The sequence below is a fragment of the Apteryx rowi genome, unplaced genomic scaffold, assembly GCF_003343035.1.
Source record: "Apteryx rowi isolate R43461 unplaced genomic scaffold, aptRow1 scaffold_9, whole genome shotgun sequence".
Classification (NCBI taxonomy): Eukaryota; Metazoa; Chordata; class Aves; order Apterygiformes; family Apterygidae; genus Apteryx; species Apteryx rowi.
This window is the reverse complement of record NW_020451204.1, coordinates 923,312-939,200: the sequence shown is the minus strand read 5'-3', so window position 1 is coordinate 939,200 and position 15,889 is coordinate 923,312. Positions and strand designations below refer to the sequence as shown.

The 15,889-nt window shown below is 46.0% G+C and overlaps 1 protein-coding gene across 1 annotated transcript in view; it reads left to right on the top strand.

The window, feature by feature from the left end:
- Positions 1-15,889, top strand: part of LOC112978053 (collagen alpha-1(VII) chain-like) — a 120,971-nt gene that overhangs the window by 27,291 nt on the left and 77,791 nt on the right. Inside the window, exons 20-35 of the mRNA XM_026091113.1 lie at positions 513-659; positions 1,870-2,009; positions 2,886-3,009; positions 4,358-4,501; positions 4,834-5,024; positions 6,993-7,067; positions 7,393-7,473; positions 7,570-7,596; positions 9,046-9,090; positions 9,666-9,734; positions 9,856-9,942; positions 10,865-10,891; positions 11,048-11,101; positions 12,528-12,599; positions 13,106-13,165; positions 13,364-13,399. Of these exons, the coding sequence (XP_025946898.1) occupies positions 513-659; positions 1,870-2,009; positions 2,886-3,009; positions 4,358-4,501; positions 4,834-5,024; positions 6,993-7,067; positions 7,393-7,473; positions 7,570-7,596; positions 9,046-9,090; positions 9,666-9,734; positions 9,856-9,942; positions 10,865-10,891; positions 11,048-11,101; positions 12,528-12,599; positions 13,106-13,165; positions 13,364-13,399 (1,379 nt within the window). The remainder of the gene's footprint in view (positions 1-512; positions 660-1,869; positions 2,010-2,885; positions 3,010-4,357; positions 4,502-4,833; positions 5,025-6,992; positions 7,068-7,392; positions 7,474-7,569; positions 7,597-9,045; positions 9,091-9,665; positions 9,735-9,855; positions 9,943-10,864; positions 10,892-11,047; positions 11,102-12,527; positions 12,600-13,105; positions 13,166-13,363; positions 13,400-15,889) is intronic.

Sequence of the window (15,889 nt, the reverse complement as noted above, 5' to 3'; positions counted from 1 at the left end):
TTTTCAGGAAACTTTCTATTCATTAACAAATAAGAATCCTGGTGGATATATGACCAGCCATGTGGACCATAATTAATGTTCCTTCATTGGGCTATCACAGAACTAAGCCTTGGACGCTACCTGGAACAAATGCCCTCTTCAACCACTTGTACAAATTCCCATTTTATGTTCCTGTTCACTTGTTTGAGAACTTTTCTGGCAGATATTAATAAACCTGACTGCTTATCTTTTAGGAAGGGATTAACCATTTCACACATTTGGGTTTATTCCATCCCTCTTAGTCTCAGAGAGATGGAAAACAACCCTGTTACATCGAGTTTGGGGCATGAACATTGCAGACAGCAAACACATTTTACCAGGCCCTCTACCCTGAAGCACAGGACTCATGTCTTCCCTGACCTCCTGTTTGCTGAAGGTGGTGGTGTTAGAAGATGGGACGTTCCAGGTGTGGGAGTTATGCTGAGCTTCTCTGTCTCTCGGCTAATGTATGTTTCTTCCTTTATTTTTTCCAGCTTCTGATCTTTCCCTGGAACTGCTGACAGCAGCTGCWAGATCATATCGAGTGACAGGGCTGAACTCCAAAGAGACATATTTGTTTTCTATAAGGCCAGTCTTTGGAGAGACTGAAGGACCAGARACGACACTCATTGGGCATACAGGTATGAAGGCTGGGTGCTTGTGTTGCAGTTTCTCCTAGGTAACTGCTATTGAGACTTATTTCTTGGCTTCCCTACCCTTCTGATGCTTTGCAAGGTAGTGGCACCCTAACTAAAAAGGGTTTAGCAAACACTTTTTTCATTTGTCTCTTACAGTGGGACCTCACAGAGATTCATCTGTGCCAGTCTCTCCTGTTACTTCTGCAAAAGAGGCTACTATGAGATCCCCCTCCACAGCTTTTAGCAATGCAAGAACCACTTCCCTTCCACTGGGCACCAACGCAACATTAAAACCARCCTCAGAAACCCTACTATTGACCACCGTAGTGTCTGCACCACTGACTACTCTGCCTGGGCCAAGTGAGTGTGTATCCATGTGTGATTCAAGGACGATGATCAAAACCACCAGGTCCCTGGGCACCATGGTCTCCTCTGATCTCAGGAGTCAAAACTAGTCTTCATTCGCTGAGTGTTGAATGACTATTTAGCTTGCTCAGCCAAATGAAGGCTGCAAGAGAGGGCCTGAATACCATCTAGAAGTACGTTTAGTGGGCTAACTTCAGGACAGAAGTGTCTATGCTGCAAGCTAGCCCTCACAAGGGAGGTGTCTATAATGATGTTTAAGCTAGAAGTTAAAAAGTTGCTAATGAGAGTCTTTTTAAGAAGTGAGCTTCTGCAACAGCCTTCCTGTGGGAATTTGGGGAATGAAAAGACCTATCTTCTTTCAAGATGGAATTTTATCTGCTCATGTGAAGAGTTATTTGTGACATGGTGTGATGGGGGGATTTAAATCCAGGGGACAAGGACCTTCCAGATCAGTGTTCCTCTGGATGGCATACTTCACATCAGGACTAAGTGGTAGCTGGATGTGGTGCTGGTGAGGCAGGAGATAGTACTTTCTCCTCGGTGATGGCAGTCCTAAAAGCCAAGAAGGAATTGTTAGGCCCATGTTATTCTCCTAGAAACTGCCCCAAGAGCCAATCACYGATCCTCTTACTCTGAAGTTCCCCRTGAGGATGACCAGTGTTGGTGAAGGGGAAGACACAAAACCCATTTAGCACTGCCCTGTAGGAAGAAGGTGCTGCCTACTCACCAACACTTGGCATCGCAAGACATATTTGTGCTTGGGTTTGTTTCATTGTTATGAACGCAATGAAATGTGCTTCTGCTTTAGGACTCCATGACTCATGGAAATCCTCTTTTCCCTTTGCAGTCTGTGGCAAGTTCAAAGCAGATATTGCATTCCTGGTGGACGAGTCCTCAAGTATTGGCCAGAGCAATTTCAATAAAGTGAAAGACTTCCTCTTCCGGATCATATCCTATTTCCCTAAGATTGGGCCTGAAGGGACACAGGCAAGAATTTGTTATTCTATTTCCTGAAAGTGTTTTCTTTCCAGTTGTTCACCTTTCGCTCACCCTTGCAATAACAAAGAGTTTGCTAGCTCACACTTTGTGTTTCTTAGAGGTGAATTACTTTGCCTAAAGCCACATCAGACTYACATGGTCTATCAAAGACTAGAATAAGAGTCACCTAAGTTCCAGCCTGGCTCCATACTCATTGGAGTGTATTTCCCTTTCTTGGTTATTTTTCCAAGAMCAAGTCATCAGGAATAAAGCAAGTCCTGGACCTGTTAAAATGCAGTGTTTCAGCCTGTCTAGATTATGGAGYCCAGGTATACAGCATCCCCTGTTTCTGACTCTGTCCTGGGTGAGGCCATGGRTGCCCTGCTCCAGGGCCAAGGATCTCTCTTCAGGGCCCCATTTCTACCCACATCCAGACTGCTAATGGGAGGAGACCCAGGTGGATGCCCAGATGGGAGATGCAGCACATGCCAGCAGCTGCCTTCTCTGGACAAGCAGAATCCCCAGACCGTGCTGTGAAACACCTCAAGGGTGGCTGCAGCCTGCAGTATTAACWGACAACCCAGCAAAGCCAATGGGAAGACTCAGTAGATAATTTAGTACAGATCATTTGTATTTAATGATTAGCCCATTAGCCCATCTGATATCCAAACCAGCCTTTTGAAATGGGGAYTTATGTTGCTTTCTTTCAGTTGATCAAGAAATGAGGAGTTCCTTGCACTCTTTATTTGCAGGTAATCTGCAAGATTTAGGCAGGTGATGACGTTATCCTGAATTAACAGATTATTCTGGTGAGATGAAGACACCTCAGTTTGGGTGGCTGTAGAATGAACTTSATCTTTTTCAGCCTGGCCTTTTCTTTGGCAGGTTGCTGTAGCACAGTACAGCGAGGAGCCCAGGGCGGCGTTCCACTTYCACCAGCACAAGGACCGCAACAGCGTTCTGAAAGCCATCAAGGGGCTGCGCTATGCTGGAGGCAACACAAAAACTGGTGTGTATGTGTGAGCCCATACACATGTTGTAGACCTTCTGGCTCAAGAATGAGGCTGGAGTCCARGAATGCATTTGTCTGAGCATTTTGAACCTATTTGCGTATACCTGCTATGGGTAGAAAGTTATGGCCCAAAGTTCTTTAAAATTTGAGAGCAAAGGATTGAATTTAGTTTTATTTCCAGATATGGCCTATCCAGCTAGCCTGGTTCCTTTATCTGTGTCCTACTTTTACTACTGGGTTTCTCTTCATTATTTTGTAACCTTGCCCGCACTTGAGGGATGTTTTTATACCTAGCCTGGAGAGCAGCCCATAAACATTTGATAAGGATAGTTGATGCTAAAGCATCCTTATTACCCACTCTATGCTCATTTTAATCAGCAAATTGCAAAGGTTATTGTCGTTACCCTCACAACAAAACATCATGCCCTGTTCTATTTTCGTGGTATGCCATCACATAGCTGTCCTTTGTTTACCTCTATTCAAATAACACAGCTCTTCATCAGCTTGGCCTCTCAGAAGTTCAGCTGCTTTTGACTTACGTAGCTAAAAAGCCCAAATATAGACAGCACTTTCTACCTACTCCTTCTTGGCAGGACAGCACAGTATACTTGGTTCCCTGAAGTATAAAATGAGGGTAGTTAGTTTTAACTTTATCCTTTTTAAATGGCACACCTAACTGTCTTCCAGACAGTACAAATCAAAGCCTTGAGACCAAAGGCACCCGTATATATTAACAGAGGGCTTATATACCTCAGCCTGATGACGTGGTATTGGTCAGGAGCACAGAAAAGTGGGGCTAGGCAAAATACAAGAATTTGGACAGGACTGGTCGGGCAGAGAGGCAGTATGAAACTGTTCAGTTTGCAAATTCTTAGGTAACCTTGCCTCTAACCCTTCTTTTTTATGGATGTTGTGTCAATGGATGCACTTCCATTTCCAAGACTCATAGGAGTCTTTCCATTGTGTTTTGGGGCTTCTTAACCCTTTCAGTTTGAGGGCTTTTTTCTGAAACTTTCATGATCTTTCTAAAGAAATTTCAAAATGGGAATTCAGTGTTTTTTTCCTAAAATGTTGGGGAAATGCTTCGACTCTCCTGAACACATTTCTTTTTTTTTTTTCTCCTTTCCAAAACTATCTGCTGAATTCAACCTGAACCATTTCAGTCAATCTGATTCATTGCTGTCTCCCCTCAAAAAATGTTGCCTTGCTGTAGGAGCTACTATCAACTTACAGGGTTACACTGAATGCCCTATTTTGCCCAGCTGTGGGGTCGAACACACAGCACCCCCACCGGCACACATAATGTGTAGGCAGATTTACACTGTGTCTCTCTACATTTGCCCAGGTCGTGGTATAGCCTACATGCTAAAGGAGTTATTTCAGTCCTCCAGAGGCATGAGACCAACTTTCCCTCATGTGCTGGTGCTAGTGACTGATGGGCGATCACAGGATGATGTGTTACCACCAGCCAGAATAGCCCAYGCTTTAGGTAAGAATTGCCCTGTTGTGTTTCCCTAAGGCCTTGGTTGTCCTTCAAATACAACCAGGAACTGAATTCCCAGGGTGTTGTGGGTGTTATATTGCATGATTTGTGCACTTCAAATGCATTGTTGCCTTTCTTCACTCCTTCATCTTTTCTTCTTTTCGTTCCAAGCTAGAGTGTCTTGGTTTTGCTAGAACTCACACATGCTGGTTTAGGTGAGGTGTCTCTTGGCTGTTGGAGTATGTATTACCACCAAAAGATATCAACAGGAAGAATGATGAGGGGTTTGGAAACTCTGATCCCAAACATTTTTCCATTAAGCAAGTGATGTGTTTCAGGGATCCGCATCATTGCTGTGGGTGTCTCCGGAGCTGACCCCGTTGAGCTGAACAGCATTTTGCTGCAGCAGAACCTCCAGAACGTTTTCTACATCAGCACATTTGATGACTTTCCCCATATCCTCCGAGAGCTGATAGAAATCATTTGTTCTGACCTGCAGCCTTCAGGGGCCCAGCCACTGCCTGGGGAGGTGAGCTGCTTCACAGAGCTTTGAATAAAAGCCGTCTTGCTTGGCACAGGTCATGCACAAGGGCAGTCATCTACCCTGAGCCATGTTTCAAAGCAAGAGGGACAAAACAGATTCAGGACATTGGGTCCAATCCTGACCTCACTTACTGTCCAAACCCAAAGATGAAGAACAAAACCTTTGAAATTAAAGGTGTAAAAAAGGGGAAGCCAGAATACAGCTTTGAAGGTGTTGTTACATAAGGCCACTGCAGGGGTAAGCACTTGGACATATTGTAATTTCAATGCCCTCTTCCAACTATGGTCCATRGATCATTGGTAAGGATGTGAGCTTGTTTGCAGAGTATCTCAAACAGTGGTATTTTATAGCTGTTTCAATTGAAAGGTTGGTGATATAAATGCACAATGACCTCTTGACATCTGCAGAGGGTTGATGGTGGTGTCTGGCCCCAGAGTACGGAGGATCACTAATCTAACCCAAACTCCCTGCTGCAGGTTGACAGACATGAAGCAGACAAGCAATTGCCATTTGATAACACAGAGAGCAAGTCACTGATCTTTGATCCACCTTCAGCTGCACCATACATCCAAAGAGGAGAGGAGGCTTGTGGTCCGTGGYGTTTAAAGGTGAGATTTAGTTCACTGATGTCTGTTTAGGAGACTGTATTTCAGAGCAGTGTCTCAGTCATCTCCCACACTGCACTGGCCAGGTCACTTCTCACACCTACACTGCATTCAGTGCAGTTGTATCACCCTCAAGGTCTTTAACTTTGGAGACTGTTCATATTTGGGGAGATCGTCCTAGGACCTGCCACTTCTRCATGGGATATGCAGCAGCCTYCTATGCTCCTKTCTRGTGAACCAATAGAGCACAGTTATTYCATGRRTCCTGCATCATATCTGCCAGCCCCACGCAGACATCCCAGATGTCCTACARCATTTCAGATAGCTCTGGACTCCAACACGTGAGCCACTGAACAGAGCCCTGAGCTTCCTTAGTGTAGAAATAAAATGTTGGGAGGCAATTCTACCCACCAACCAAGCAGAAAGACGGAGGAAATGAAGAACAGTAGCAGCCACGTACCCTTAACTCACAAGAGGAGGTGGGGATCCATTTTTGCCRTTTCTAAGGGAAGTTCAGTCTTTCCAAGTAGTTTCCTGGAATTGTCACAGAAAAATACCCTGGTGATTAGGGTCAGCTTTGGGAGTTTCTCTGCATAGCTGTAATTCCTGCCTCTGTCACCTACTTCCTGGGTGGCCCTGGTTAAATCACTCAGGTGTGCTAGCTTCATTTGAGTAAATGAGTGTCTCCACAGTAGTAAGTCACAGTGGTGGGCATTTAGTTGGTGTGGTCAACAAAGTGTAGATCGTGATTCAGTTCATAAGTAGGTGCCTGTACTAGCARATGATTAGTCAGATAGAGATGTTTATGCTGGTGGCCATCTAAAATGAGGTGAGATGAATGTCACCCCCATTGTCCATGGATGGTTGAATTAGGTCTTTATCTCACCTCTGCCAAACTCCTTTCCACAGTTTCTCTCATGGGAGAGAAAAGTTGCACTGAAATTTCCTTTGAGTCTTGGCAAACATATAACCAAGAGCATTTACAGTCTCTCTGAGCCAAAAAGGAGATCCTGAACTGTAGCTTTAACGAGGCCAAGATTTCACGACACATCAACATGTTCCCTGACTGCATTTCCTCCTCATGCTGCTCTGTGTTCTCCATCCTTTTCTCCCCATTTCAGTGCAAGCTGGAGACACTCTAAGTAATGCATAATCTCAGAAGGAWGTTAAAGGGTCTGATGATACAGACAAGTCTCCTGCAGGGTCAACTTTATCCCTTGCTTCTCTTGCATAGGTCAAGGAGTGTGCTAGTCTTTGTTTTGCAGTCACTCTGGTTTGGGTTTATTTGCCATCCTATAGTGGGTAATAATTCCCTGAACATTTGTTCCATTTTCTTTTTCCTTTCAAGGGCTTAAGGGTCTCACTGGCTCGTGGAGGTTATGACCCGTACAGCTTTACTACAAAGGGAGAGAAAGGAGAGAGGGTGAGTCTGTCCACCTCAACCATTCACTTGGTTAATTAATATACAAGCAAATAATTAGTAGCAAGGCAGAGATCTATCCAAGAATCTCAGAGTTTACAAAACTTGTCTGGGTTTGAAAATCTGATATTTCTACTTTCCTCCAGAGGTAACTCAGCCTAAAACAAAATGATACAGGTTTTATCCTCTGCATGAGAAGGAAAATTGCTCTSCATACTAGGAATTGAGGATTCCCTGTAGCAATGCACAAAGCTAAGGTTGCCCAAAGCTGTTCAGGTGTGCAGGTTTGGAGCTGTAACTCACATACTCTTGCTTTCCATATGCTTAGGGCCTACCTGGGAAGGACGGTATTCCTGGGCTGCCGGGCAGACCAGGGCGGACAGGTCCTCCTGGTCCCCCTGGGCTCAAGGTATGTATTTGCTTTAACAAACACTGTAAAGGGGTCATTTAACAGAGGAGTGAACGTGGCTCTGAAATATTTCTCTCTCTTTTTCCTGWTTTGTAGGGTCTCCCTGGTGTCCAAGGTAATACGGTAAGTATTTTGAATGCAGCAAAGATCACCCACAAAGTGGGACTCAAAACCTTTGCTTTTCAAGCCTTTCAAAGGCCAGTTGGGCTGAGCAGGACAGGAGCCTCAAGTGACTCATTCTGCCTTCATGAGGGGCTGTTGCCATCACTGAATAACTCCTGGCTAAGATGAGAAAGAGTCTGTTGGCTGTTTTTCTAGGATCTGCCTCTCCTGCCAGCCAGGACTCTCACCACTAGCTGTGAACTTGACTCAGTACCAGAAGTGTTGTTCAGGTTTCCTTCTGTTCAGAAACCTGGCACATAACGCAGCACAACACTGGCATATTTCTAGCCAAGTAACCATCACTGAACCAGAGCTGCCCAGAAAAAAAAAAAAAACAACACAAGAACTGCAAACCCTGCCTGCATTTATATATCAGTCTTACCACGCTCTGTTATACATTTAATCACCAGTAGCATCATTTGCTCACAGACATCCCGTACACTAATTATGCTTCTGACAGTTTCACAAAACTATTCATACTATTGCTTGGAAAACACTCATCTAGCTAAACCAGCCAAACCTCATGTGCCCTTGTTTTCATTAGAAGTACCGCCATTCGCTCCATGCTGTTGATTTTACTGGAGATAGCATGGCTATACACATTAGATCAGCAGTCAGCTACAAAAATGTCCCTCACCTGCTTTCACTGGTGCTCTGTTAATAGACATTTGTGTTTGATGAGGTAAATCACCCTCTAGGCTCTGAGGACTCTTTTCAGAAGAGCTGGTACCAAGGTGCCCCAGGTCATTTGAGATCCCCTAGGATTTCCGATGCAACCATGTACAGCAGATAAAGTATGGGACTTATGGGGCGCTTCTGAAGTGAGACCTGGAGGCCAGGCAGGTATCACAGAGCATCACAAATGGCACAAGCTATCTGTGCATGTAGAACTGAACTGAGCCCTGATCTCCATCACTTATAACGGGGTGAAGACAGCCAGCTCATGTGGAGACACAACATTTGAGTGTCATAGTCTTCAACTGAACCCATCCTTTGGGCTTAATTCAGTTGCTTAAAAAGAGTCCTCGCATGTCATTTGAGATGCCCTGCTATCCCACCTAACCTCCAGCTGATGCTCTAGAAGGGTATAGATCTCCTGTAAATCCTGTGTTATGTCTACCAGCCCTGGGCCTTGGGTACCTGAGGATATCTCAGGCGTCCCTGGACATCTCTTACCTGCACCCATCACTAGGGAGGGACATATAACACATTGGCCCACATGTGACACCTACATGATTCACATCAGTGTTGGAACCAAAACCAGTTACTCGCTTCAAGGAACCTATTTTCTTAATTGCTTAAGGGTGAATGACATTTTTTTAGAGGTAGTTCTGTAACTTGAACATCCCACAACGGTGGTCTTGCAAATGCTTTATTGTTTAATGGTGTGTGATTTATTTTTAATTCCAGGGATCTCCTGGCTATCCAGGACCAGTGGGGCCAAAAGGAGACAGAGTGAGTTTCATTTCTGGATTTCATTGGGAAAAAGCCATTGTAGCGTTCTCGCCTCTTACTTCCAAGTGTGTGCACTAGTYCTGTACAGCTAGCAGCCCTTGAGGAGTCTTTCTTCAGTTTTACTATGAGGCATCTAAAGTCTTCAAGGAGAAAACTGGCCAGTCGTTATCACAGGCCCTTGGCACAATTCAGTCGGTTATTTCCCCGGGGAGGTAGCACTCTGTTGGGTCATTCTGCATTTCAAGAGCTGCTGCTATGAACAAGCCTGTTTGCACACATTTAGGACAGAGAAAGGTAAGGTTTCATAATCTGTTGTGGGCTCTTCCCAGGAGCAGTTGTCCTGTCCTTCCCCCATGCCCCCAGCGTGCATGGCCATGTGGTTTCTGGTACCTCCACAACAGAGATGCAGCAAGCAGGGGGGTTGGGTTTGCAGCGTAGGGAGACTCTTGCCTTTCCCAGGCTGTTTGCTCTCGAAGCACACTGATCTTGCAACTGCACCTAAGTCGTGAAACTGCCTGTTGGTACCTGGACCTCCCAACGCAGCTGAGCATGTGTCCTTCTCCCTTCTCACGCAGGGCGAACCAGGATATGTCCTGAGAGGAGTGGAGGTGATTCCTGGTCAGAACGGGCAACCTGGCCCTCCAGTGAGTATCGTACCCCAGGCACTATGGCCCCTTGGCCTGCTCAGCTTCTGCAGGGCTAGCAGAGCAGCAAAGGTGCTGGCAGAAAGCTTGACCCTCTGTCTCCTGGTTTTTGTTGTTGCAGGGACAGAAAGGACAGCCGGGGGTTCCCGGGGTAGCAGGACCACCAGGTTTACCGGGGCCACGGGGACCACCAGGGATGTCCATCAAGGTGAGCGAGGTTATTTGCAGCATGGTTAAGCCACAGAGAGTGGGGTACCTGGCATAGCCCAGGGTCCCTGGACGCTTCATTTAAGGGCCCTGGGAATACACATTTCTTCCCTCTGTTATGCAATAAATATCCAGACCTTCAATTGATCCTGCAGTGCTGAGACCCATAGGATTCTCCCATTGAATCACAGAGGTACAAAAGGAGGCCCCCTCCACATGGCTTTTCCTACCGTGAGGGCCCTGCTGTTCAACCACAGCTCAAAATGACAACCTCAAAACAGCAGAAATTGGTGATGGAGCTTGAAAAGGTTACAGTCAGGCTTGTCTGGTGTGGGGCCAGATTCAGTGGTTACTAAAACTTTTCCAGCTCCAGGTCCCTACAGAGGTTGTTCAGCACCTGGAGTGAAATATCCAGGACCACTTGTGCTGTGCACAGCAAAAACTGGATTTACGGTTTTCACCAACTGTCTCCCTTCACTGCGGGGGACAGATCATCTCAGCAGAGATCGAGGGTCCTAAACTCCCCTCGTTTGCTCTACAGGGAGTTTGAATATCAGATTTCATGGGTTGAGGTGTCTGGAGCATGACAGATAGCAGACACCTCTACCAAAGCTCTGCTTACCCTGAGGGATAGTGGACTTTGGTCTCTGGGCTTGTCAGCCTGCAGGAGCTTTTGCTGGAACTAAATTTGGAGAGAAACCCCCTCCCTGTCACTACTGTTTGGTTGGAAGTCACAGAGAGGGAAAAGCCCAAAGACTGCAGCGTCGTGCTCGGGTGCAGGAATGCTTGGCAGCTTCTTTAATGAAAGGGACGTGCTGCTGCTGTGTATCTTCAAGGGGGAAAGTGGGGAAAGACTGTTTGAAGGCTCTGCTTCTCCGTGCTCCCAGGCTCCGTGGTAATGCTTCGTGTCCTTTGCATTTCAGGGTGAACCAGGGGATTCAGGTATCAGGGTAAGTACCTAGAATGACTTTCACTTTTGCATGGGGTGACAAGCCTTGTTTTTTATTCCTAAGCTGYCCAGTAGGCTCTTGTTTCAGTCCTTGCCAGGTGCCCATTGAGACCATGCTGCTGGGACATGTGGTAAGACTCTCCTGTGCTTCATGCAGGGTCCTCGCGGGAGGAATGGCCTCAAAGGTGACAAAGGAAGTGTGGGAGAGCCGGTGAGTTATCTGCCGATGACCAAGCGCTAAAGGAGAGCCACAGGCCACYGCCAACAGTGGGAAAGTGCCGTTGACCTTGGGACACCAGCTGCCGAGGAGGGTGGTCATGCAGGGACGTGTCTATCGACAGCTTTCATCAGCTGCCGCTTTGGGATGCTTCACTCTTCTGACAAGCCCTTCCTGCTAGGGCTGGCAGATTAATCAGGGCCAATTAAGCATTTCTCACTTTGTCAGCTTCGTCCTGCTGACCTGTCATTCAGGAGTTATCAAAGGGAAATGTTAGAAACCCAGCAAAGACGCACGATAGCAGTCATTTGTTTTGCAAAAAGCAAGCACATGCTCTTCCTCAGAGCACAGAGCAAAGAGCTGTGAAAAGTGCATCCATCGCCACACTCACAGCTACAATAAACCCTCTGGTGTAGTCAATCATGTTGGCAGATGATAGCAAGTGTTGCCTGAGGAAGGCTGCTCCAGAGATCCATGCCTTAGCCTGGCCTTTTATAAAATATGTCTTCCTGACATGTTCATTTTCCGTGAGCTCAGTTAGATCGCTTCCCTTCAAGCCCCTGCTGCCCGCATCACCCATGAAGCAGCTAAGTATAGCCCTGCTCCTTCCCACAGCCCTCCCCATCTCAGGAAGGGCAGGGAAGAACTGGGACAGGTCCAGAGGAGGGCAAGAAGGCAGATTAAAAGCATGAGGCATCAAATGGACCAAGATGGGGTGGCCAAGACAAAGAGAAGGAGGTGGTTCTTCGCAGAAGAAGTTCCACAAGGATACTTTGGGTATAAGAGGTTTGAGTTCAAGGGGAGGTGAGAAAAGAAAAGAAATCCATTGATGGCTGCTAAGGATAAAGAAACCACATCTGGTTCAGGAAGTCTGAATTACAAATAGTTCAAGCCTGCACGGTTACTCAGGGATTCTATGCATGTCCTGTTCTTGTTTCCTTCCTAAGGTGCCTGTTATGGTCTACCATCAGAGATGGGTGCTTTTACGTTATGTTCACCGTACTGCAGAGCTATATCCGATAGACCAGCCATTTCCTTATTTCAGATTTTAGTGTCGAAATCAGCAGCATACCCTATTAGAACAACACAGCCTTGAAGAGTCACCAGAGAAGGCATCCACTGCCAAACCAACATGGGTACCCAGCCTCTAGATTCCCATCTAACAAGCAAAAGCATCTTTATTTTCCCTTYCCAAATAAAGCCAGTGATCCATAGCCTCTTTGTGGGGGAGAAGCCTACTTGGGTATACATGATGATCTCTATAAAGCCTCAGTTTCAAAGGAACTGGTAAGATGGGCCCATCAGGATATACAATTTTCTGCTTGTGTTTCTGCACACTTAAAAGTAAACCCTGTCTTTTATATGATCATTAACAAACAGTTTGGAAGGAAAGGATGTGAAGATGTCTCTTCCTTTGCAGGGGAAACCCGGCTTGCCAGGCCCTGTAGGSCTAGATGGTGTTCCTGGACTGCCTGGACCAAGGGGAGAAAAGGTCATTACGYGTATCAGATGCTTGCAGGATCCATCAGCCCAAGGGGGGAAGCTGAAAATAATCGAGACGAAGTAATAGTGGGATAGATTGAGTGCAGATAAAGTGGAGGCATGTAGAGATTTTCCCCCATTCCCCTACGCTYCCTGCTCATACAGATGTCTTCTCCCAAACACAGCCCAAGCCCTACATGCTGCCTGTCCTCTGGATGGGGCTGCTTTGCTGATTCCCCTACCATGCTTCAAATGGTGGCTGAAAATACACACACGCCCTTTCTTTACTGCTCCCTCCTCCAAGTTATTTGCACCTTGCCCGAAGGTCACTGGCTAAGYGTATGTCTTAGCAAAATGGCCACAGAGCAGATTTCTCCCCTCCAGTTCTGCAGGACAGTTAAGAGCAGAACTGTAACACAGGCTGTAGGGTGGGACATTCCCTGCTCTACAGTTTTTGTGCCTTCCTCCTGGCATGGGGTCTGCTTTTCTGAGTGCAATGCTGTGCTTACCTTGCAGGGGATGACAGGAACGGGCATTCCCGGCACTGCTGGCTTGAAGGGAGAAGAAGGAGAACAGGTGGGTTGGCAATTTTTCAGCGAGTTTTGCAGCAAAAGTCCCCCAGGTGGGCTCAATGTCTCTGCAGTCTCCTCCAATACCCCTTCTCTAGGTTGTCCTTGGAGGGCATGTGTCCTGTGGTTGCAAATGGGAAGGGACAGAGGAGAGAAGACTTTGGGTCTTAAAGTCTGAGCTTTTGCTCTTCCTTCTGTTTTATAGGGAGTAATGGGTCCTCCAGGAGTACCAGGACCAAAGGTGGGTACTGAAAGATATTCAACTATGCTGAACCTGAGTCTCTGTGCCTAGTACTCAGAGTGCCAAGGAAAGCATCTAGTTCTAACCGTCATCATAGGCTACAGGAACATTGCCTCCTTACTCAAAAGCAGTAAAAGGAGATAATTTTACATGTCAGCAGTCACTGACCCATGGAACTCATTGCTGCAGGATGTTGCAGAGACCTGGAATGGTAGCAAGTTGCAGTATTTTAATAAATTAATAAATTACATTTTTGTGGCTGGTAAGGATCTGCAGAGCTGCAGCAGTTCATATTAGATGTGCTTTAGGAGGAATATGGAACCGCATGCACCAGGGCTTGGTCCCAGCTCTGATGCTATTAGGGATGATGAGGGAAGAAGATGTGAGGAGCAGATTATCTCACGTCTGGTGCCTTTCAGGCACCATCCTCTGAACCGTCTGGGCCCAGACTCATTCCCACCTAATTAAATGCCTGCATCAGGTGTGTCAGTGTGCCAGGATGCCTTTCTCAGTGGAGAAAGACAAGCCCTGTGAGAGGTGATTCAGCCCATCCTAAGGTTTGAGTTGTCTTCTGGAAGTGCCCATCTTTTTTTTTTTTTTTTTTGGTGTGTGTGTGGAGGGGGCTTAGCTTGACCTTGTTTAAGAGCCTGGAGTCAGTGGGGAGGAATGATTTTGGGGTCTGGTGCTGTCAGAGGCAAGAGACTGGACTAAAGTAGCTCCACTCCAGATCTGACACCTCTGCTGTGAACCCAGGAAAGATGAAGCGTGGCAAGGGCTGGTCAAGAAGAGATTCAGGGCAGGCACGGAAGGTTTTCTTCCAGACTGTTACTATCTTCCAGCTCTCACTGTTCACAAAGAAGTGGGAATTCAGCATCAGGGCTTTCCCATGTAGCGAAATACCTGGAAAACTGCTGGTGTGGGAGGAATAAGCTGATCTTGGCATGTACGCAGACAATTGCCGCAGGCAAAAGGAGACTTTCCACCTCAGCCTTGCRCCAGCAGAAATGTTTCTAAATGCAGTTTGGAGTAGATATTTGCCTCCTCCTGAAGCACCTGGCTTCAGCTAGTGTTGTAAGCTTGGCACCAAAGCAAGATGGCTCATTCTGCAGTTCGGCACACCAATTTTTCAGGGCCCCTGTTCAGGAAGTCTGAATTTCCCCTAATGCCCTCTGCTCAGTCCACGCTGTGTGCGTGGCCCCTCAAGGCCTGGGAGCCAAGCGAAGGTAGTGTCTGGCACTGATTTAGGGGGTACATGAGCCATCTCAGCACGGTCCTGGGTTTGGCTTTGAGAGGAGCAACAGCTTAGGACTGGGTTGTATGGCTCTCTGCATGCCCCTTCTCCAGATAACTCAGGATATACTCTCTGAATTACTGTTGAAGGCCAAATGTATCTGGATAAGTTTGATTTATTCTGGTTCTGCTAATCTTAAAAAGTATCTATATTGACCCCAAAAGAAACTATTTTCATACTTCCAGGAGAGGTAGAAAATGACAGAAAAAGGAATATCCAAGGAAACATTTCATTCAGCCTGAAACAAAATGTTTTGCTTCCCTTTGCAGTGGTACTGTTTTATTTCACGAAAGAGAACAGGATTTCAAATCCGTAAGGTCTTTGCCAGTAATAACAGCCAATTTGCTGCTAATGTCTTGCTCCTTGCAAGAGCAAAGACCACCCTGAGGTGTCCAGTCCTGGTTCAGTGCACATGAATGTGGGTTTGTGGTATTTCACGGACTCTTTTTGAGAAAGACTGAAGCCTGGCAGGCTGCTCACTGTCGAGGTAGCTGCTGATGTTGGTAAGGAACGCTTTCCRAGATGACTTCACAGGATGCATGAGGCAATCACAGCTGCTCTCTCTCATTTAGGGTGAGCCAGGACCACCCAGGGAAGGAGGACCAATTGGCCCAAGGGTATGGCTCTAACTGAATCAAATCAGGAAGACCTAAAAAAATAATAACCAAAAAAACCTGTAAATATAGACACAGGCACATGCACACAGAGTAATTGGGTTCTGGAGCTGTATCTCACCTTGCTCCTCTTGGTTATGTTCAGCCTCTGAGCTTAGCCAGGACCCAGCCCTCACCCCCTGACCTGTGCATTATCTATGCCGTAAACTCTTAAGCCTTTTCCAAAAGACTGTCCCATCTTGACATCTCAAGCTTCCTCAAAAAGAACATTCTGATCAAGCTCAGGACAGTCCATATGTGTATGTAGATGTATGTATGTGTACATATATACACACACACACTTATAGATGTGCATGCACCTATATATAAAAATATATACATATATATGTAAATAAAATTATGTATATTACAGATTAAATAATTACAAAATAATTATATAATATGTAACTACATATTGTAAGATACATGTGTTTTCATATTGTATATTATATATGAAATATATAATAATGTTTATACAAAATATTCTAACGTATTATAGATACTCTATAGAGATATATACGTTAATATGTATTATACAGCATACAG